Source organism: Microcaecilia unicolor, chromosome 1, assembly GCF_901765095.1.
Source record: "Microcaecilia unicolor chromosome 1, aMicUni1.1, whole genome shotgun sequence".
In the NCBI taxonomy this organism is placed as follows: Eukaryota; Metazoa; Chordata; class Amphibia; order Gymnophiona; family Siphonopidae; genus Microcaecilia; species Microcaecilia unicolor.
The window spans coordinates 236,153,316-236,175,841 of NC_044031.1; the positions used below are offsets into that span (position 1 = coordinate 236,153,316).

At 43.5% G+C, this 22,526-nt stretch overlaps 1 protein-coding gene across 1 annotated transcript in view; it reads right to left on the reverse strand.

The window, feature by feature from the left end:
* Window positions 1-22,526, reverse strand: part of SLC39A6 (solute carrier family 39 member 6) — a 79,472-nt gene that overhangs the window by 20,632 nt on the left and 36,314 nt on the right. The window contains exons 4-6 of the mRNA XM_030204870.1: window positions 17,183-17,392; window positions 11,985-12,096; window positions 8,773-9,147 (exon numbers count right to left, since the gene is read on the reverse strand). Of these exons, the coding sequence (XP_030060730.1) occupies window positions 8,773-9,147; window positions 11,985-12,096; window positions 17,183-17,392 (697 nt within the window). The remainder of the gene's footprint in view (window positions 1-8,772; window positions 9,148-11,984; window positions 12,097-17,182; window positions 17,393-22,526) is intronic.

Below are 22,526 nucleotides of genomic sequence, written 5' to 3' on the forward strand. Positions count from 1 at the left end.
CAATACCTTCAAGTAACTAACTTTTTCTCTGAGGACAAACAGGACTGTAAAACCCTCACCTATGGGTCTCTCTAGCTACTGGTTGCCTTCAACAGAAAAAGAGAAGGAACACAACTGATACGTTTTGGTGGCAACAGGCCATATTTATCGGGAGGGGGGGAGCCTGGAACAGAAAGAAGGGGCTGGTGGAAATGAGTTGGAAATTAAACCTCAAGCAGATTCTGAAGGACTGCCTGGACATATTTACAGTTCCATCAGAAGTGATTCTAATAATTGAATGTAACATAGTAAATGTTAGCAGAGTTGAATCTGGCATTCTGCACAGGTTCCACTTCTTCATGATTTAACACTGGTATACTTAGCCTGCCTCTCCCTGCCAATTTTGGGGCACAGACTGTAGAAGTCTGCCTGGCAACGGTCCCAATTACGAGTTGCCAAAGCCCACTTCAGCTTTGATCTTTATTTTTTTTTTTTTTTTGCCATTTATGGGATCCAGACTGCCCAGCAATGGTCTTACTTCCCAACCTCTGAAGCTGCCATCAAAGCTCACTCTAGCTATGAGGTCATTTAAGTTATGCTTTAATTGGATTCCATTCTTTTTTCTATATGGTGGGAAGTACATAGGATCTCTAAGGGAATAATAGGGAGAGAAGATGGCATGGATGGGCAGACTGGCTAGGCCATATGGTCTTTATATGCCTATACATTTCTATGTTTCTTTGTTACATCAGAGGGCGGGACTCGGAGACAGTGAGGGAAGGCCGGCCAATAAGGCGATTTTTCTTATTTTACCATGAGACGCGAGGCATCGTAGATTTTTTTTAAAGGCTGGGTCAGGTGGCAGGAGAAGAGGGTTGTCTGGCGGCATGGAGTACGCCACTGAAGGAGAGACCCTGTAGGCTAGCTCGGGGGAGGGAGGAGAGCCGGCTCGCCCTCAAGAGCAACCGGCTCTTGCGAACAGGCTACAGCACACTACCGGACCTACAAAAAAGGTGCTGGTACACCGTACCAGCACGTACCGGCACAAAAAAAAGCACTACTCCTATCCAATGACTTTTTAATTTTCTCAGGAGTCTCTCATGAGGAACTTTGTCAAACATTTTCTGAAAATCTAGATACACTACATCAACCAGTTCACCTTTATCCACATATTTATTTACGCCTTCAAAGAAATTAAGCAAATTGGTGAGGCAAGACTTCCCCTGGCTGAACCCACGCTGACTCAAACCATGCTTGTCTATATGTTCCATAATTTTATTCTTTATAATAGTTTCCACTATTTTGCAGATACTGAAGTCAGGCTTAACAGTCTGTAATTTCCTGAATCACCCCAGAAACCTTTAAAAAAATAAAAATCGGTGTTAAATTGGTCACACTCCAATCTTCAGCTACTACTGACAATTTTAACAACAGGTTACAGATCACTAACAGCAGATCAGCAATTTCACATTTGAGTTCTTTCAGTACCCTGGGGTGTATGCCATTTGGGTCCATGTGATTTATCACTAACTTGTCGATTTGGCTCATTTCGTATTGCAGGCTCACCAGGATTTTCCAGTTCCTCTGCATCTCCACCCTTGAAAACCATTTCTGGTACAGGTAGATCTCTTTCATATTCTTCCATAAAGACGAAAACAGAGTTCTAATTGTTGTTATACACAGATGAATATAAATTGTTAGCTTTTTGCATCTAGCATTCGTTTCCATATTACAATACTTAATCCTAGTTTACTTTATTATTTATTTATTTATTGCATTTGTATCCCACATTTTCCCACCTATTTGCAGGCTCAATGTGGCTTACATAGTACCGTGATGGCGATTGCCAATTCCGGTAAGAGAAATACTGAGTGGTCAAGTGTTAATGATCACAGATGAGAGAGTATATTAAGTATTCAAGGAGAGAGAATAAGTTTTGTCCAGTTCTGGTAGGAGTTTCGATTGTGATGCAGGGTTCAGGTACTTAGGTTGGATCATTCTGGTATGCCTTTGTGAACAGGTTGGTTTTTAACGATTTCCTGAAGTTTGTTAGGTCGTGCATTGTTTTCATGACGTTTGGAAGTGCATTCCATATTTGTGTGCTTATATAGAAGCTGGATGTGTATGTTTTATATTTTAGTCCTTTGCATTACTACTTAATGAATACTACTCGGAATTACTTTTTGTACTGTTAATTACAATAAGTAGCTAGCCACACTGAACCTGATCTATTGGGATAATGTAGGATATAAAAGAAACAAATAAATAAATAAATTCACTCAGCTATGGCCTTGTTTTCCCCGAGTACCTCTTTTGCTTCTTCATGAACAAACAGTCCCACAGATTCCCTCACAGGCTTTCTTCTTGTGATGTACTTGAAAAAGGTGTTAGTATGAGTTTTTGTCTCCACGGCAAGTTTTTCTTCATGATCTCTTTTAGACTTCTTTATCAATGCTTTGTATCTAGCTTATGTTGTTCCTATGTTCTTCATTTGGATCTTTTTCCATTCTTTGAAAGATGTTAATTTGGCTCTAATAGCCTCTTTCACTTCACCTTTTAGCCAAGCTGGCTGTCGTTTTCTCTTCTTTCCACCTTTGTTAATACTTGGAATACATGTGGTCTGGGCTTTCATGATGGTATATATTTTTTTATATGTATCTTTATTAGAAGCACACAATGTCAAGAACAATAACATCTATTTAGAGCATGGTACTTTTTTTCAAGTTTCATCCCCCCCATCACCCTCTTCCCACCCCTCATACATTCACTGCATGAGATAAGACCACACATCATGTTTCTTCATATCAATCTCATCCACAAATAGTAACAAAACATAACCTTAACATCTTCCTCCCTTCCCCAAAGTCAATACTTCAAGTTATAGATTCAACAGACAGCTAAGAGCACGGTGTGGAAAACGATCCCACACTGGGCATCAAATTTGTTGACAAGATTTCCAGGCTCTTGGAGACCGCTGACTAGCATCCAGTCTCTCCACCTTCATTAAATTGAAAAGTTAATTCCTCCAAGCAGTAACTGATGGGGTTGCAGCCTGTCTCCAACACATCAAGTTATTTATTTTTTAGCCAGAAAGAACGCCTTATGCAGCAGAAGATTAGGCCCTAATCTCAGACCCAAGGAAACAAAGTTCGAGAACAGTTGAATGTCCGCTCGGAGAGGCAGGCATCTACCCAATATTGCTGAAAGGTGGGAATTTATTTGTTGCATTTGTATCCCACATTTTCCCACCTATTTGCAGGCTCAATGTGGCTTACAATTTTCCGTCATGACTTATGCCATTTCAGAGTACAGATACAATTGGCAATATATATAGAACACAGATATAATGAACAATCAGGTAAACAAGGGGAAAACAAACATTTGGTATCATATATTGGAAATGGATTATATAATAAAAATAGACGATACGATATAGGGAGAAAATAATCTGATTGTTAAGTAATTGATGGAGAATTACGGTTCTAATTATGAGTCATTATGTTATGTCATGTTAAAGAGATGTGTCTTCAGTGCTTTGCGGAAGTTGATTAGGTTGTGAATTATTTTCAGGTCAAGTGGTAGAGAATTCCACAATTGTGAACTCAGGTATGAAAAGCTGGACGCATGTATTACTCTATATTTTAGACCTTTACAGCTGGGGAAGTGAAGATTTAGGAATGTGCGTGCTGATCTTTTAGCATTCCTGGGTGGTAGGTCAATAAGGTCTAACATGTAGGTAGGGGCATCACCGTGAATTATTTTATGCACCAGAGTGCATATTTTGAAAGCTATACGTTCTTTAAGAGGAAGCCAATGCAAATTTTCTCTTAGGGGCTTAGCACTTTCGTATTTAGTTTTACCAAATGTAAGTCTGGCTGCAGTGTTTTGGGCAGTTTGAAGTTCGCATCTAGGAAGGTCTCATTAAGGGGCAGGTCCAGAACATATGCACTATTGTAGCCGGCTCAGCTCTACAATGCGGGCATTCTGCCATTGCCGCAATTCGAGCCAAAAGGCCCGATGACAGGAAATGCATAAATGGAGCAAAAACTTATATTGTTGTTCTTGGAAAGCTGATGAGCGTGTAAGTCGCTTCGTGTTTCATAAGCAACCGCAGCTGGTCACTCGTTACTCATTCTTCCATCGATAAAGTTCTGTTCCAAACACTAGCCAAAGCGTCATAATCAAAAGCAGGATAAAGGAATAAACTTGCTTTAGAAGATCGGGATAAGAGCAAAGTTTCAGAAAGTAAGTCTACATCATCTTCATTCAAGGTAAAAGAATCCAAGCTCATGAACATAGTGGCACAACTGATTGTTAAGAGAGCCAGCCTCCAGGTTGCAGACCCCTCCCCCTCCTAAAGCTGTTCAAAGGGCTTAATAGATCCTGCATCTGTCACCAGGTCGTGAACATAAGTTAATCCATGATGTGACCAACGTTTTAAATATAACTTGGTCCTGTCAGGATCCAAGTCTATTACCCCAGAGAGGAGCAACATGGTGGGAAGTTTCAGCCGCTTACAAATCCATTTACAAACTTGGAACATAGTTTTTAGAATAGGGTGTGCTGCAGTAATCACCAGTCGCGCAGGGTGTGAAGTATGAAGATAATATAATAGATATGTTGGCGCAAGCAATTGTTGCTCCAGTTCAGTAGGGGTTAAGTGAGCTGTTCCTTTTATCCAGTCCACTAGATGTCACACAATGCAAGCCACATTATAACATATCAAATCAGGCAGTTTTAACCCCCACCCCCTTCTCAAAAGGGAGAGAGAGTTGAGATAAAGAGACTCTGGGCCTTTTATTATGCCAGAGAAATTTGTTAAGACTCTTATGAAAGAGAGCCACATCCCAGTTAGTAAGGTACACAGGAAATGTCTGTAAGACAGAGCCATTGCGGGAATAACACCATTTTATACAAGGCTAGTCGGCCCATGAGGGACAGTGGCAATGGTGCCCATAAAGCAAAAACATCCAAAGTCTTTTTGAGCAATACAGTATAGTTTTCCCAATAGGCCTATGTCACCTTACTGGTGAAATAAACTCCCAATTCATTTTATGCTGCACCTTCAAAGGAAATTGGCCACCTCAATCAGCATATTGATACTCTCCCAGGGCCATGGCCTCAGATTTACTAAGATTGAGACACAATCCAGACAAAACGCCATGAGGGTGTACCAGATGAAAAAGCCTCCTCAGTGATCGGGCTGGATGTGTAAGAACACACAGCACGTCATCCACAAATGCCACACACTTTACAACTTCCCTCCCAATAGTAAGACCACTGACCTCTTAGTCTGCATGCAGTGCAATCAATAGGGGCTTCAAAGTTAACACAAAGAGAAAAGCAACAGAGGGCACCCCTGACGGGTACCCCAGACCAAAGGGAAATAATCAGTGTCCCCCATTGACCAGCACTGCCCACAAAGGATTAGTGTACAAAAGTTTTATGTCCAAAAAGGGACCCCCAAATTCATTTATCCAATAAAATAAATAGTCCCAGTTTACACAGTCTTTTGGGCATCTAGGTTAAGAGAGCAGGAACATTTTTAGTAGCACAATATCCCATAGCCGCCATAACCTTACGGACATTCCAAACCACTTGTAAGGATTATACAAAGACCACCTGATCCTGATGGATATCTGGCAGCACGCCAGACACCCGAGTCACTAAGATTTTAGCTACCAGCTTCACCTCAAATTAAGCAAAGAAATAGGTCTATACGAGTCCAGCTGAATGGAGTCACGACCAGGCTTAGGCACCACCACTATTATTAAACGATTTGCTTGAGCCAGTAAAGCAGCGGTAGCACAAACTCGACCAAGATATGCTTCCAGTGGTAACGAAACATGATCCTGAAGAAGCTTATAAAATTCAGTACTCAGGCCATCAGGGCCTGGAATCTTTGCCAACTGGGACTGCTTTGTGGCCTGAAGGATCTGCTGAAATCGGCTCATGCAAATGACCTACCTGTGGGTCAATCCTAGGCAAAGCCAGGGTAGAGATATAGGACTGAACCATTGCAAGTGGGACAGAAGATTTCTGATAATCAAGTAAAATATTGGGAAAATAAATGTATCACATGGTCCTTATTAGACTCAGGTTTATCCTGATGACCTATACCTTTACAAAACCGGGGACCCTCCCAGGGATGGACTAAGTGAGCTAGCAACCTCTCAGCCCAATTCCCATGTCGACATAGCTTATGCTTATAATACACAAGGGACTTAACGATCTGGTCATGAACTAGAGAACCGAGGGCCACCCAGCTGCTTGTAAATTGTATTTGGCCATCGTGGAAGGACATCTTATTTACTCTCTCTTACATTGGTCAACCTGAAGTTCCAAATACAAGTCCTTGGACCATTTCCGTCTCCTAGCAGTCACACAGGCAATGGTTTCCCCTCTCAAAACAGCCTATGCTGTTTCCCAAAATAATACAGCATGGTGCTCATTATTCGCCAAATAATGTTGCCACTTCTGAACAAGATAAGATCTAAAGAAGAATCCCAGTACAAATATGATGGAAAATGCCAAAGTCTGGGGCCCTGCTCATCCAGTACACCCTGCAGATCAACTTGGATAAGGGAATGATCAGAAAGTGTAGGGAGGTCTATATTTGCCTGTGGAAATGGGATGTCACAAATATATTAATGTGAGACACGATCGAATGTACCCTAGCAATATGGGTAAAATCTTTGTTTAAAGGATGAAAAATCCGCCAGGGATCCACCAAATCTAGGACTTTACAAAAATATCGAAGGCCCCAACTGGGTCCAAAGTCAACATGGCTCCTTACACCCTTATCTACAGAAGGATTCATTGCAATATTAAAATCCCCCAGAACTAGAAGAGGCAAATGTAGATATGGCGCCACAACTTTCATAAGTGTCTGAAAGAAGGATATAATGAAAACATTAGGGGCATAGACATTCAAAATGACCAGCTCTGAGCTCTGACCAGTCAAATGGGCCAACATATATCTACCCTCCCGTCCCACCAGCACCTTATGAATCTGATATGGTATTGATTTACTGATCAAGCGTGCCACCCCTACACTATGGGTAGTACCAGACAAATAACGTACTGTTTCCATCCAGCTATGCTTCATCATTTAGGTGGGTTTCCTGAAGACATGCAATGTGAATATGCTTTTTCTTTAGCTCTTGTAAGATCTTTGTTCTCTTAATGGTGAAATTAATAGTAACATAGTAAATGACAGCAAATAAAGACCTGAAGGGTCCATCCAGTCTGCCCAACAAGATAAACTCATTTTACATGGTATGTGATACTTTATATGTATACCAGTTTGATTTGTCCTTGCCATTCTCAGGGTACAAATCGCAGAAGACTGCCCAGCACTGTTCTTGTAAAATTTACACTCCAGTCCATCCATATCTATTCAGTTATGATCAGGGCATAGACTGTAGAAGTCTGCCCAGAACTGATTTTGCTTCCCAATTACCGGCATTGCCACCCAATCTCTGTTAAGATTCTGTAGATCTATTCCTTCTAAACAGGATTCCTTTGTGTTTATCCCTTGCATGTTTGAATTCCATTACCATTTTCATTTCCACCACCTCCCGCGGGAGGGCATTCCACGTATCTAACACCCTTTCCTTGAAAAAAATACTTCCTAACATTACTCCTGAGTCTGCCCCCTTTCAACCTCAATCAATTCATGTCCTCTAGTTTTACAACCTTCCCGTCTCTGAAAAAGGTTTGTTTGCAGATTAATACCTTTCAAATATTTGAACATCTGTATCATATCACCCCTGTTTCTCCTTTCCTCCAAGGTATACATGTTCAAGTGCAGCTCCTTGACCACTGTGACCAAAGCAGATGATGCTGGATCTGACTTGGATGATCTTTATGGCCATGAAGCCTCCCCACTCTTCATCATTTGGAAAAGAAAAAACTAAAAACAAAACAAAACAAAAAAAACCCAGATGATACTGATTTCTGATCGGGTCCTAGGGAGGGACTGCAAGCACCAAGTGTGAGTACCTGCACCAAATATGATCTTGCCACACAGCCTGTATTTTCTTACAGCTTCTGGGGGCTTGTTTCTGGGTCATGCATCAATAAAATAGCCACAACAAAAATCACATCATTCAATGTTGAGTTAAAAAAAAAAAAAAGGCAAAAGGAGAAAAACACACACAAATAAAACAGCCAAAAACACTAAGACAGACAAAAACATGGAATATCGTAGTAATTTAGATGTTGTCTTACCAGTTCTACAGCAAAACAAACTGAGGTGGCCTTGTGCAACGACAAGATGAGAGAGGCTATGCACATGCTGATAGCACCATTTCAAAGCTTCTAGAAATTGTACTAAAACTGGAGAAGATTTTTCCCTGCACAAGCACTACTGGATGAAGTCACCCAGATGTGAAGACTTGCCATTCTACTTGTCTTCAAAGGTAGTATGTTTCTCTACTTTCTAGAATTAATATTCGTTAAGGTTCATCTATGTTCTTGCCTTACCTAGTTTCTAAAAATGCCAGTCTTTGCTGTATGATAATATCTCTGCATAGCTTTCACTGTAAACTACAACAAAAGTTTGGTCAACATAAACCTTCCTTTATGTCTTATCAATGAAATTTTAATTAGCATGGGGCCATTGTTAAGTAAATCACCCATCTGCATTATGGCAGGTATCGGAGCTACCTTATTTCCACCTCTGACACTGCATATAGTTTATAAAGCAATTTGTAAAACTGGAATTTACCACCTAAAGTAAAAGCTGTCTGACACAAACAATTATAGTTCCAGGATTGCTATAGCACTTACCTATTGCCAATCCATCACTCAAGTTGTGCAATCCATCGCCCACAATCACCATCCAGGCTAAAGTGGCAATGCCAGCCTCCTTCAACTCTTCTCGTGAGTAACGCTGGGTATGGCTATGGGGGTGGTGGTTCTGGTGATGATGATGGTGCAGAATATGATGATAGTCATGATGGTGGTGAATGAGGTCATCTGACTGGCCAAGCGTGTCATGCAGATGTGAATGGCATTTGTTTTCACACCCTCTGGGCAAATATTCATTATAACTTTCTTCTGGATGGGAATGAGCAATCATAACTTCCTCCTCCTCTTCATCTACTGGGGTAGGTGTGGACTGTGACTTGCTTTGCGACTCGGGCCGTAGTAAGCTTTCAACATCTTAACAAAAGAGAAATGGTTCAAATGAGCAGAATGCAACAATTGTTACTAAACTATTATATATATGCAACAAAAAATCTATCACATTAGCAGATACTGTTCTTAAAATATTCCATTTTAGCTAGCTTGATGGCCCGATGGCATTGCTATGCACTACAGGTAAGAGGTGTGTATGTGTGTGTGTGTGTGTGTGTGTATATATATATATACACACACACACACACACACACTAATTTTACAATATATCCCAACAATTAAGATAAACAAGAAATTAAGAAAAAAGCATCAATTAAAGAAAATGTTTAATACAGGAAAAAAATAATACACATTCATCCACAATAAATTCAAAAATATCCAAGAGATAGAAATTAAATTAACAAAGTAAAATTATAGAAGTAAATCCCAAGACTGTCATTTACCCATAAAGCCCTCCCCAGTCTGCCCCTACAGCGTGCTTATGAGACTATACAATGGCATTTATTTCCTCAACAAGAAACTCTTCTAGTTGCTTGGGTTCAAAAAACTGAAATTGTTTACCCTGAAATATCACAAAGCATAAACAAGGAAACTTAAGCACAAAACTGGCGCCGAGCCAGTATCCTCGGCTGAAAGGCCAGGAAGCCTTACGCCTTATCTGTGTCTCTTTTGAAAAATCAGGAAATGCTCAAACTTTTGAACCCAAGAACTGTGTCCAAATGTCTAAAGGAAAGTTTCAGAACTGCATTGCAATCCAGCTCCAAAGCAAAGGATACCACTATAGTAGTTCTCTGTGTAATTACTTCCAATGAGGATTCAAAAAAGGATGTAAGATTCATATTATCCCCGTCTTGACCTCAAGGGGCTTCACCAACAGATCTCCCCAAGACCAGTATACTGGGCAATGAATCACCAGACATCCCCAGAACCTCAGTTAAGTATTTCTTAACCATATCTACTGGAGCAATTAAGAGGAGACCTTGGGAAATTGAGCAGTCTCAAGTTATGTCTCCTAATTTGATTTTCTAGGTATTCCAATCAAAGATGAGTAAAATTCTTATCTTTAACTGAGGCTGAACCCAAAGATTCCAGGGTTTGAATTTCAGTCTCTAAGGAATCCAATTTAGAGGACTGCTGGGCAGATGTCAGCACCTGGAGAAGAGAAGCCTCAGATAAAACCTTAATATCCTTAGTATTTTTCAAAGTCAAGGTTTGTAAAGAGGAGTGCATATCAAATGCAAGGTCCCACAGCGACTCCAATTCATAACAGCTGGTTTAACAAAAACCTGCAAAGATAAAGGAGTAGGCAAGCTGGTAACCTTGGAAAGAGTACTCACAGTTTGTAGTGGCAAAATTTGAGCAGAATTTTGCAATAACTCTTGGCCAGAGTCCAAGCTTCCAGGTGCTGTGAAAGCGTGCCCTCCCTGTTCACCCAGATCTTTACACAGGAGAGAACAGGGAGGCAGAACTATCCAGAGCCAACTACTTCTTGGTTGCAGGGGTGCCACCCATTCAACAGGGCTTAGAGAAGCCCCGTCAGTGCTGCTGCCCAAGCCAACAAGCCGGTACTGACAGAGGGAAAGGAAGCTTGTACGGGTCCCACTGCAGCCTTAAATCTGTCGAGAGTTGCTTGCTTCAGGGCTGGGGCTGTAGCGGGAGTCAAGGGAAACTCCTGCACCTTTCCTCTCCTCTTGCCCATACTCAGACAGGCAGGGAGATGCAACAATACGGTGAATCAGCACAAGGTCCAAGGAGCTGTAGGTACAATCAGTTACTACGATGCCATCTTGGATCTCCTGTTGCAGGTAAGCGTTTTAAAACTCATATATATGTACAAACACATCAGCTGTCCTTCTAGCTTCCAAGCATTAATCCAGAAGGCCAGAGACAGTTGCCAATCCCAAACTTTGAATACTAAGCACATCTTACAGGGTATTCTTGAACACTGCACCCTAGGCAAGTGCCTAATAGGCCAATGCCTTATTCTTGCCCTGCCAACAGCAACAGACTACTTCAGCATATACTTAGGAGACAATAAGAAAACTGTACGATTCAGTCGGTTTCCATAGTACAATTAAAGGAAAGGGATTTGGGGATCTAGCTCACATTTTTCCAGTAATTCAAGTCAAGTTACATTCAGGAACAGTAGGTATTTTTCTATCCATGGAGAGCTCACAAACCAAACTAGTACCCGAGGCAGTAGAGAATTAAGAGGCTTGCCCAAGATCACAAAAAACAGCAGTGCTATTGCAACCCCAATTTCCTTGGCTCTAATCCCATTGCTGTAACTACTAGGTCATGCTCCCACTGAAATTAAGAAGGAAAATAAATTACACACCAGAATGCTAACAGAAATGCTGCAAATCACAGATAGGGAATTATTTGTAGAGAAAGAGTGCATTTGTAATATGGAGCGCAGAAGAGTAGTTTGGGGGGGAATAGGCTGTGCAAACTTGGATGTCTCTCTTTTCACTGGTTTCTCCCCATGCCAAGACTCATCCTATTCTGTTTAATTTTTGGGAAGTTATTTTGCACCAGACATTGTTTAACTTCTTTTGAATAATTCTTTCTAACTTCTGTTGGGTTGGAAAGAATAAAAAGGGAGTTCCATGCTGACCAGTGACAGGTTAATGCTCTGGATCACGGCAACAAGAAGTGCTAAATTTTAGAAAGAAAAAAAAGAATTGAGGATTAACTCCAAAAGAAATTATGAAGTAGATGGAAAGAAAATGGCTGGACCTTCAGAGAAGCATGAACTGCAAAACTATTTTAAAAAACAGCTATAACTAAAGTAAAAAGACTACAGTAAGGTTTTATTTGTAATGAGAGGTGCGTAAAATTCACATTTTAAAAAGACTTACGAACTGTCGCATCCGAGTCAGATTTGTCTTCATTACTTGAAGGACGTAAATCAAAATTAGACAACTGCTTCTTAATTTCCAAATCATCTTCATTTTCTGTTTTTTTCTGATGCTAAAAGAACAGCAGCAAAGGAGTTTACTTTAGGCCATTCATGCTTAAGAACATGGTCATCTGATTAATACAGCTATTACACAAAACACAATCAGGAAGTAATCAATAAATCTGTCAAGCAGAAATACAAGTAGTAAATTAGTAATAATAACTCAGACACCAGAAAACACTAAGGACAGAGAACATTTTTTTCCATAAACCTTTTAAAAGTGCCAACCTCGTTTTTAGAGCTGTAATAAGATATACATTAACCATGGAAGAAATTATCTGCCTACATATTTAAGTAACTCACCAAATTTCCTGGCAAGGTATGGTAGTTCATTTTAGGTGGCTAAACAAGTAAAAAAATATATTGAGCTATTTAAAACCAACACCTGAATAAGTTTTAGTATGACTGCCAGAAAAAAGTTCATATGATCCATATACCATACTGGGAGTATAGTTCTGGTATAATGAGAGCTCCACCTCAAAACTTTTTTTTTTTTTTAAGACTGAATCTTTCAGCTCAACTAAACATACTGTGAACCATAAAATGGGGCCCTAACAATTATATACACAAACCTAATATTATGTGCACCCATGATGATCCAGGACTGTTAAATTTTAATTGTTACAACCCCCCAGAGGCAGTCTGGGTCAATAAGATAGTGTACTATCAAAATCAAACTATCTAGAATATTAGTAACTATTTAGACAACTGCAAAACTCTGTGGTTAGATAGAGGAAGTGTGGATGGGAACTAAATAAGAAATCCTGTGTTCTCATCCACCCAGTGTAACAAAGTTGCTTACTGGTGACTGATGTTTTCCATGGAAAGAAGGTTCAGTCACACAAGTGCATGACATTGTCTCATGACACCAGGATACTGTAGCTCTCTCAAAACTCAGAACTACTAGATAAAGCTTCAATGTTTATGTAGCTTAACATTAATGCTCGAGGAGGTTGGAAAGATTGTGTGAAATTTATCCTGTTGTCAGAAAGCACCTACACGATATTGTCCTGCACCACTCAGGGGTTGCATGCTTTCAATGGTTGCGTGATTTGGGGTTGCAAAATTGGTAAGCACTGACCTAAATACTTAGTATATACTCCTATGAGGCATGCACCCGTCGTAATCCCAAAAGCAGGTATTATGGCCCCTATTTAGAGTACTGATCCACAGTTTGGGAAACTGTGATCTAGGTGATTCGTGGGAATTGCATTTTAGCGTAAATTCTCTTAAATATCCTTTCATTGCTCTACTGTCCACTCATTCTACAATTTCTCGACATATGTGGCGCCCAGTGAAAAGATTTTATTCAGCTTAACCATCATCCCTCTGCTACTCACAGATTTTACAAAATAAGTCTTCCAATGGAGCTGATTTTCTCAGAAACCTGCCTCTGCGGGCACGTAGTGATCCAGTTGTATCAAAGAAAATACTTAGGCATACTCCCATATATACTGACAATATCTGCTCTGGATACAAAAGAACTCTGCCTAACCTTAATTAGTTCTCTATAAAACAGCACAGAGAGGGTCCAAAGCACAAAACAAAGTACAAGAAGCAAACAAAAGCATCAGGAGCCTTCAAAAGCAGGACAAGTCCTTTTATTGCACAGCATAAATCAATGTTGTACATCAATCTTGCATTATTAACCGACATGTGCCATGTTTCTCTGGTGCCTGAGATCAGGGAGGCAAACTCCTCCCCTGTGAAACAGACGCAGCACCCGAGAGTCATCCCCCTCCCCCAGAGGGAACTCACCCTCTTCCAAAGGTTCCGTATCAGTGAGGGCTTCTCCTAACAGAGACTGGACCTGCAACTGAAGAGAAACTGTTTCCACGGGATCATCCGCAAGTTCCTTCCAAGATCTCTTAGGAGCCAGAGGGGACACTCCCGGCACACACCAGAGCAACAGAGCCTGCCTGAGAAGACCCTTGCTTCAACAGACAGGCTGGCCTCCCACTTAGTCACCTCTCCCCTCTCCAGTCGGTTCAAAACTCTGCTGCCCGTCTCATCTTCCGCCAGGGTCGCTTTACTCATACTACCCCTCTCCTCAAGACCCTTCACTGGCTCCCTATCCGTTTTCGCACCCTGTTCAAACTTCTTCTACTAACCTATAAATGTACTCACTCTGCTGCTCCCCAGTATCTCTCCACACTCGTCCTTCCCTACACCCCTTCCCGTGCACTCCGCTCCATGGATAAATCCTTCTTATCTGTTCCCTTCTCCACTACTGCCAACTCCAGACTTCGCGCCTTCTGTCTCGCTGCACCCTACGCCTGGAATAAACTTCCTGAGCCCCTACGTCTTGCCCCATCCTTGGCCACCTTTAAATCTAGACTGAAAGCCCACCTCTTTAACATTGCTTTTGACTCGTAACCACTTGTAACCACTCGCCTCCACCTACCCTTCTCTCTTCCTTCCCGTCCACATTAATTGATTTGATTTGCTTACTTTATTTATTTTTTGTCTATTAGATTGTAAGCTCTTTGAGCAGGGACTGTCTTTGTTCTATGTTTGTGCAGCGCTGCGTATGCCTTGTAGTGCTATAGAAATGCTAAATAGTAGTAGTAGTAGTAGGAGAACAAACTTCAGAGAAAAGGGCAGGCCCTGATCAAGAGCGCCCCCCCCCCCCCCCCCCCCGAGAGGACCCACTACCACCTCAGCTGCCTGGCACATGCGCCTCCCGCCTTGCAGAATCCACAATGGCCACTGTTCCAACCTCCCGCTGAGGCAAGGCACTGCAACGCTGCTCCGGGGACCCAGAGCCTGATGAATCCAGCTGCTGCAATGGAGGACACCCCATTGACGCAAGCCCCAAATCCACCCCTCCACTTGGTACCACCGGCCTACAACAACGTGTGGTGGCCCAAGGAGCATCGACCCCTCCCCCCCCAACAAGAAAATCAGTGTTTCCAACACTCCATAGGGGCTGCCATGATCAATGTCAACAGCTGCGGCAGACAAGCAGTTTTTTTTTTCTTTTTAAAAACCCTGATGTGCAGTGTCCCCAATGATATCCCGAGGCCCAAAACTGGGAAAGACTCACCCCGCACATGTCCAAACTCCAAAAGCCACAGACACCCCTGCACCAGCAGGGAACAGCACAACACCCGGCACACCGAAACTCTCCGTTTTTTGTTTTGTTTTTTTTTTAAACCTGACTGCCGAATAGGCTCCCACACGGAAAATAGAGAAGAAGAGACGGGAAGAAGCTTAGGACACCACAGGCAGAAGGCACGAGAGGGACCCAGCAACACCAGGTATGTCAGCCCTACAACTTCCCACCATGCTCAACTGGGGACTAGCTGACCAACAGGACCAGGAGTCTAGGCCTCAGAACCAGAGACAGAGGTAGTCCGTCCGTCCATCTGCTGGAGACAGAAGATACTGAGGAACTGGGCTGGTAGCAGAGGGCTATAAAGAGGTGCTCAGTTCTGTATTCTCTATCTTCACCTGCTGGTCGATGGACATGGCTACCCACAAGTCCTGGAACTGTGGGAAGTAACATAATGGAAAAATAAAAATAATGAAAAAAAAAACGAAGAAGAAAAACAGTCAAATCCCACAGGGAAGGCACTAAAAAAAAAACCCAAAAGTGAACGTATTAAGGAGAGATCAAAACTACAACCTCTCTTCTCTGTGGAAAAACAAAACTGATAGTTTGAGAGGTTTACTATCCCCATTTGATCTGCATTTCCGATACTGTGGTCAATGGGGGTTTGCCTGCAGGGAATCTGCTGACTTTCCTGATCTCCTAGTTTGTTTGGGCTCCGATTCTCACATACCTCAGATGGGCTGGAAAGTGTATCCGAGTTATTTGGGGTTACAGGTGTTGCAGGACTGTGTGCTCCAAGATGAGATGTTTTTCCTCTCTGTGGTTCTACAGGAGAGACACAGTTTTATTTCTTTTTTTTCGGATAGCAATGTGTTGTGTTTTCACTTGGATATTTTGCAGGCCATCCTTTAGTTGGCTCATAAGGTATGATTTCATCTCTTTGGGTTTTTATCATTTTCTTCTTCTTGTAGAGTTGATGTACAAGTTACATACGTACATAAGCATCGCCATGCTGGGACAGACCAAGGATTCATTTCTTAGTTTCTGACTAGTGCTTTTACAGATTGTCTGCACATTCAGAATTGTAAATACTGAATACAAAGCAAGATTTCTTTGGCCAAAAAAAATAAAATAAAAAATTGAATCTTGGATTTTATTCACACATTCCCCTCTCCCTCATGATGTACCGTATGCCACCTCTTCTCTCCCTTCCCTGTGGTGTCACTCCTCTGCCGCTGCTACCTCTCCTCCCCAAACCAAAAGAGCTCCCCCTTCCTCCCTCCAAACAGAGGATCCCCCCCACACACACTACCCTGGTGGTCTAGTGGTGTGTCAGGGCAGGAGCGCTATCTCCACTCCCTCCTACCCATGCCATCTATGCAGTCAGAATGTCTGCCACAACTTGCAGCAGCAGTCTAACAAGATAAGCTGCTGCGACCTCCAGCAGCAATCTGACTGTGGAGACAGGATGGGCAGAATCAAGTGGAGATAGCTCCTGCCCCGACTTACTAGTACTAGACTGCCAGGATGGTAGGTGACAGGAGGAGCGACAACACAAGGGAAGAAGGGAGGGGAGAGGAGGCATGAGGAATGTAACATACTTAGTTTATATTCAAGTTAACATTTCTCCACTAAAAGAGGGGGGAAAATGTTATCTCAGTTAATATTTGTGTATATATGTTAAATGATCGACTACTGCTGCTAAGAATTATCTACACTGCATTTTTATTGGTGCCTGGCCATAAAGATTGATAAGAGCCAATAAAAACAATGCCATACCATTCTATTAATGCTTTGCTAAATATTGATTTTGACTCATTGAATTCTAGGCTTTGAAGGTATGAAACCGCATAAATATTAAGTCGCAATAGCGTGTCTAACCACCATTAAACAAGAATTTAAAGATAGATTATACCACTACCCATAAGTGTGACTGAACCCACTTGCTCCAATAATAAAACCATTAAAAACAAGTCAAAATTTTTCTTTATTCTAGGTAACATCACAATGCATACCTTCTTATACAGAGGAAGCTTTCCTACCTTTTGCTTCTTGTCCTTATATTGTTTGACCAATGTGATTAAATGTTCAACCAGAAACATGAAATAAAGACCTCCAAGAGCAGTCAGGCCCTTCCATGTGGCATCTAGAGGACCACCTTTATGGCCACCCATAAAATGAAAGCCAACTTTCGTACCATCTTCCTTTGCAAAGAGTGCTGCATCATGGTGATGGTGATTTCTTGCATGGGACTAGAGGGGAAAAAACATAAAAGGTTCCTAAAAAAACTGCTTTATAGAATTTACCACAAACATTGTAATGCCCATAGCATCAACCTAGAAAAGCAAATACACATTTTCTACACCACTGCAAACTTGAACCTGAGTGTTTAGTTTTGGGAAGGTGGGGTTGACTTTAGTAATCAGTAAATGTGATATATACAGACCACCTTAACCTGTAGCCATTAACAGATTCAGGACTCTTACTGTATGTAATTGTTATTAGTCTGGTTTTATTTTATGTTCTATTGTTTGCTATTTTTTGTATAGTATGGTCAAGCACTTAAAATTTTCTGCAGTAGACATCATACTTTCATCATTTACATATAAAGGTCTTTCACATTAGAGAAGTGAGGGGTTTGGGGTTTTTTTGTACCTATTTAATTTCCTTTCATACTGTCAAACAGCCCAGATGAGATGGGTTAGGTCTTCCTGACACCAGAAGACAGTGAAACCTTCACTTACTACGAGGAAAACTAGCATGTATCTTTCAGCTCTTCGGTACACCCATGTCAAAGCTAAAAACCAGGTTAAAAAAATTGAGGCCAACAAATACTGTGCTTCTAGACCACCATCAAAACAAAGCTTATCTGTAGTGAGTGCTCTTTTGACAGTAGGATACAAAGTCCTCACAGATGGATGCCATCACCTAACAATGTGTGGGGAAAAGCCTTTCCAACTAGAAAAGCTCTGGAAGCCTTGGAAAGGCCCTATTGTGCGTGCATGCAACTTCTTGCTTTGCATTATTACACAGGACCTCTTCGGTCTCTGTAAGAGCATTAAGGGGAGGGAGGACTGCAAGAGGAGATACACAGTATGTAGAGGCTTGTATCCTGCTGTCAACAGAGAACACCCGCTACAGGTAAGTAACCGGTTTTCTCTGAGAACAAGATATCACATCCTTACAGATGAGACTCCAATTACAGACTACCTTCAACTAGGTAACAAATATATATATGAGAGGGAAAGACATAATAAAGACACAGTAGGAGTGGAGGAGTAGCCTAATGGTTAAAGCACCAGTCTTGACATCCAGAGGTGGCCCAGTTCAAATCCCACTGCTGCTCCGTGTGATCTTGGGCAAGTCACTTAACCCTCCATTGCCTCAGGTACAAAATTAGATTGTGAGCTCTCCAAGGACAGAGAAATACCCAGTGTATCTGAATGTAACTCACCTGGAGCTACTACTGAAAAAGGTGTGAGCAAAATCCAAATAAATAAATAATGACGACAAAGACCTGCACAGTTGTTCTTATGTTCTGTTCTAACTTACACAGCCCGGAAACAGAGCTGAGGTGATCAGAGTTAAAAACACAACTGAAAAGATAAACATTTGGTTCTTTCGGTGAAATGACAGCTGAATGTTCAGCACCAAATAGAATTGTACAGTTGTGAATACATCTTAGTTCCTAAGCCCAGGAACACAGCTGGTGATTTTTTTTTTTTAACTAAAAATAAGGGTAACTTGACCAACTGTGGAACATGGCTGACTTTCCTAGCTGAGAAATGTAAGAGAGCTACAGTTCTGCAGCAACCCTGAAATTTAGCCACGTTTTCTAGGTGAGAAATATATCTGCTGCTGTACAGGTCTGAACTATAGCTACGTCATGCAAGGTTCCACGTTAGGAGTTACGGACCAAGAAAGGGATCTGGGTGTCGTCGTCGATAATACACTGAAACCTTCTGCTCAGTGTGCTGCTGCGGCTCGGAAAGCGAATAGAATGTTTGGTATTATTAGGAAAGGTATGGAAAACAGGTGTGAGGATGTTATGGTAAAATTATGTATAATCATACCTGATAATTTTCTTTCCATTAATCATAGCTGATCAATCCATAGACTGGTGGGTTGTGTCCATCTACCAGCAGGTGGAGATAGAGAGCAAACTTTTGCCTCCCTATATGTGGTCATGTGCTGCCGGAAACTCCTCAGTATGTCGATATCAAAGCTCCATCCGCAGGACTCAGCACTTAGAGAATTACACCCACGAAGGGACACTCTGCCCAGCTCACCACCGCCGAAACGGGGGAGGGGAATTAACCCAGCTCATCCCCACACAAGTGGGGGAGGGGAATCCGTCCAGCTCATCCCCGCGGAGCGGGGGAGGGACACCACACCCGCCGATGCGGGGGGATCTGGCTTATCCTGCAACCGCAACCGCGGGAGGAGCTGACTGACCCTAACACCGCCGAAGCGGGAGGGGTACAAAGCTGCCCTACAGCCGCACGAAGCGGGAGGGAGTGCCGGCAGAATTTATGTCTCAAACCAGCCCCGTAAAACGGAGAGGAGAGGAATGCAGCAGCTCACTGTAACACAAACTCGTCTCAACTCTTGAAGAATCCAAGTGAAAGAAGAACTTGAACACGAAGTCCTCCTGAAGTAACTGAAGGCTAAACTTGAACCTAAAATTCAACCAGAATATAAACAGTACAGATATCTGGGAGGGGCTATGGATTGATCAGCTATGATTAATGGAAAGAAAATTATCAGGTATGATTATACATAATTTTACCTTCCATATCATCAAGCTGATCAATCCATAGACTGGTGGGATGTACCGAAGCAGTACTCACCAAGGGCGGGACATAGAAATCCCTGACCTCAACACTGAAGCTCCAAACCGGGCCTCCGCCCGTGCAGCCACAGTCAAACGGTAATGCTTGGAGAATGTATGAGCCGAAGCCCACGTTGCCGCCTTGCATATCTCTTCCAAGGAGACGGATCCGGCCTCTGCCAACGAGGCCGCCTGAGCTCTCATGGAGTGAGCCTTCAGCTGGATAGGCGGCACCTTCCCCGCGGCCAAATAAGCCGCTGCAATGGCTTCCTTGACCCATCTTGCCACTGTAGGCTTAGCAGCCTGCAGACCCTTACGAGGACCTGCAAACAGGACAAACAGATGATCCGATTTCCGGAAATCATTGGTCACTTCCAAGTATCTGATGATGACTCGTCTCGCATCCAGATATTCAAGAGCGGAGTACTCCTCTGGGTAGTCCTCCCTACGAAAGGAAGGGAGACAGAGCTGCTGATTCACATGGAAGCGAGAACCAATCTTGGGCAGGAAGGAAGGCACTGTGCGAATAGTCACTCCTGCCTCAGTGAACTGCAGAAAAGGCTCTCGACATGAGAGCGCCTGGAGCTCGGAAACTCTTCTGGCTGAAGTGATAGCCACCAAAAAGACTGCTTTCAACGTCAGGTCTTTCAGAGATGCCCTCGACAAGGGTTCCAAAGGCGGCTTCTGCAATGCTCTTAGCACCAGGTTGAGATTCCACGCAGGCACCACTGAGTGCAGAGGAGGGCGCAGGTGATTAACTCCCTTGAGAAAGCGCACCACATCTGGCTGCGAAGCCAGGGAAGCACCCTTCAGGCGGCCCCTGAAGCAAGCCAGAGCCGCTACCTGGACTTTAAGGGAACTGAGCGACAGGCCTTTCTCCAGACCTTCTTGCAGGAACGCCAACACTGAAGAAATTGGAGCAGTGAAGGGAGAAAGTGAGCCTGCTTCACACCATGCTGCAAAGATACGCCAAACCCTGGCGTAAGCAGTAGAAGTAGAGCGCTTCCTCGCTCTCAGCATAGTGGCGATGACCTTGTCCGAGAAGCCCTTCTTCCTCAGACGCTGCCGCTCAATAGCCAGGCCGTAAGACCAAAGGGAGAGGGATCCTCCATCACCACGGGACCCTGATGTAACAGGCCCTGCTCCACTGACAGCCGCAGAGGATCGTCGACTGAGAGCCTGATCAAGTCCGCATACCAGGGACGTCTGGGCCAATCCGGACCCACCAGGATTACCCTGCCGGGATGCTTTGCCACCCGGTCTAGCACCCTGCCCAACATGGGCCAGGGCGGGAACACATAGAGGAGCTCTTGTGTCGGCCACTGTTGGAGAAGAGCATCTACTCCCAGGGATCGAGGGTCCCGTCCTCTGCTGAAAAAGCGCGGCACTTGGCAATTGGCCGATGACGCCATCAGATCTAGGCTCGGCTGGCCCCAGCGCTTCGTGATGTCCAAGAACGCCTGAGCAGATAGTTGCCACTCTCCGAGCTCCAAGGTATGGCGACTGAGAAAGTCCGCCTTGACATTCATGACTCCGGCAATGTGGGCCGCTGAAAGCTGCTCCAGGTTCGCTTCCGCCCACTGGCAAAGACTCATAGCCTCCTTGGCTAGAGGGGCGCTCTTGGTACCTCCCTGGCGGTTGATATAGGCCACAGCCGTGGCATTGTCCGACCGGACCCGTACAGGCTTCAACACCAGTACCGGGATGAACTCCAATAACACCAACCGAATGGCTCTGAGTTCCAGGAGGTTGATAGACCACTTTGCCTCTGCAGGAGACTAGAGCCCCTGCGCTGTCCTTCCCAAGCAGTGGGCTCCCCAGCCCATCAAAGAGGCGTCTGTCGTGACGACAATCCACTCCGGGGTCACCAGAGGCAATCCTGCAGACAACTTGTCTGTCTGCGTCCACCAGCTCAGCGCCTTGCGCACTGCTGGGTCCACGGGAAGGCGCACAGCATAATCCTCCGACATCGGAGTCCAGCGCAGCAGCAGAGATAGCTGTAGTGGTCTCATATGAGCCCTGGCCCAGGGCACTACTTCCATCGTGGCCGTCATAGAGCCCAACAGCTGCCCGTAGTCCCAAGCCCGAATAGGAGAGGCTACTAGGAACTAGTCCACCTGAGCCTGAAGCTTGACAATCCGATTGTCTGGCAGGAACACTCTGCCCACTTGGGTGTCGAATCGAACTCCCAGATACTCCAGGGACTGAGTCGGGCGCAGCTGGCTCTTCTTCCAGTTGATGATCCATCCCAGGGAGCTCAAAAGAGCAACTACCCGGTCCACAGCTTTGCCGCACTCTGCATAAGAGGGGGCTCGGATCAACCAGTCGTCCAGATAAGGATGGACTTGTACTCCTTCCTTTAGCAGGAAGGCCGCTATGACCCCCATTACTTTGGAAAAGGTCCGCGAAGCAGTAGCCAACCCGAAAGGGAGGGCTCTGAACTGGAAGTGTCGTCTCAGGACTGTAAAACGCAGAAAGCGTTGGAGAGGAGGCCAGATGGGAATATGCAGGTACGCTTCCTTGATGTCCAAGGAAGCCAAGAACTCTCCTGCCTT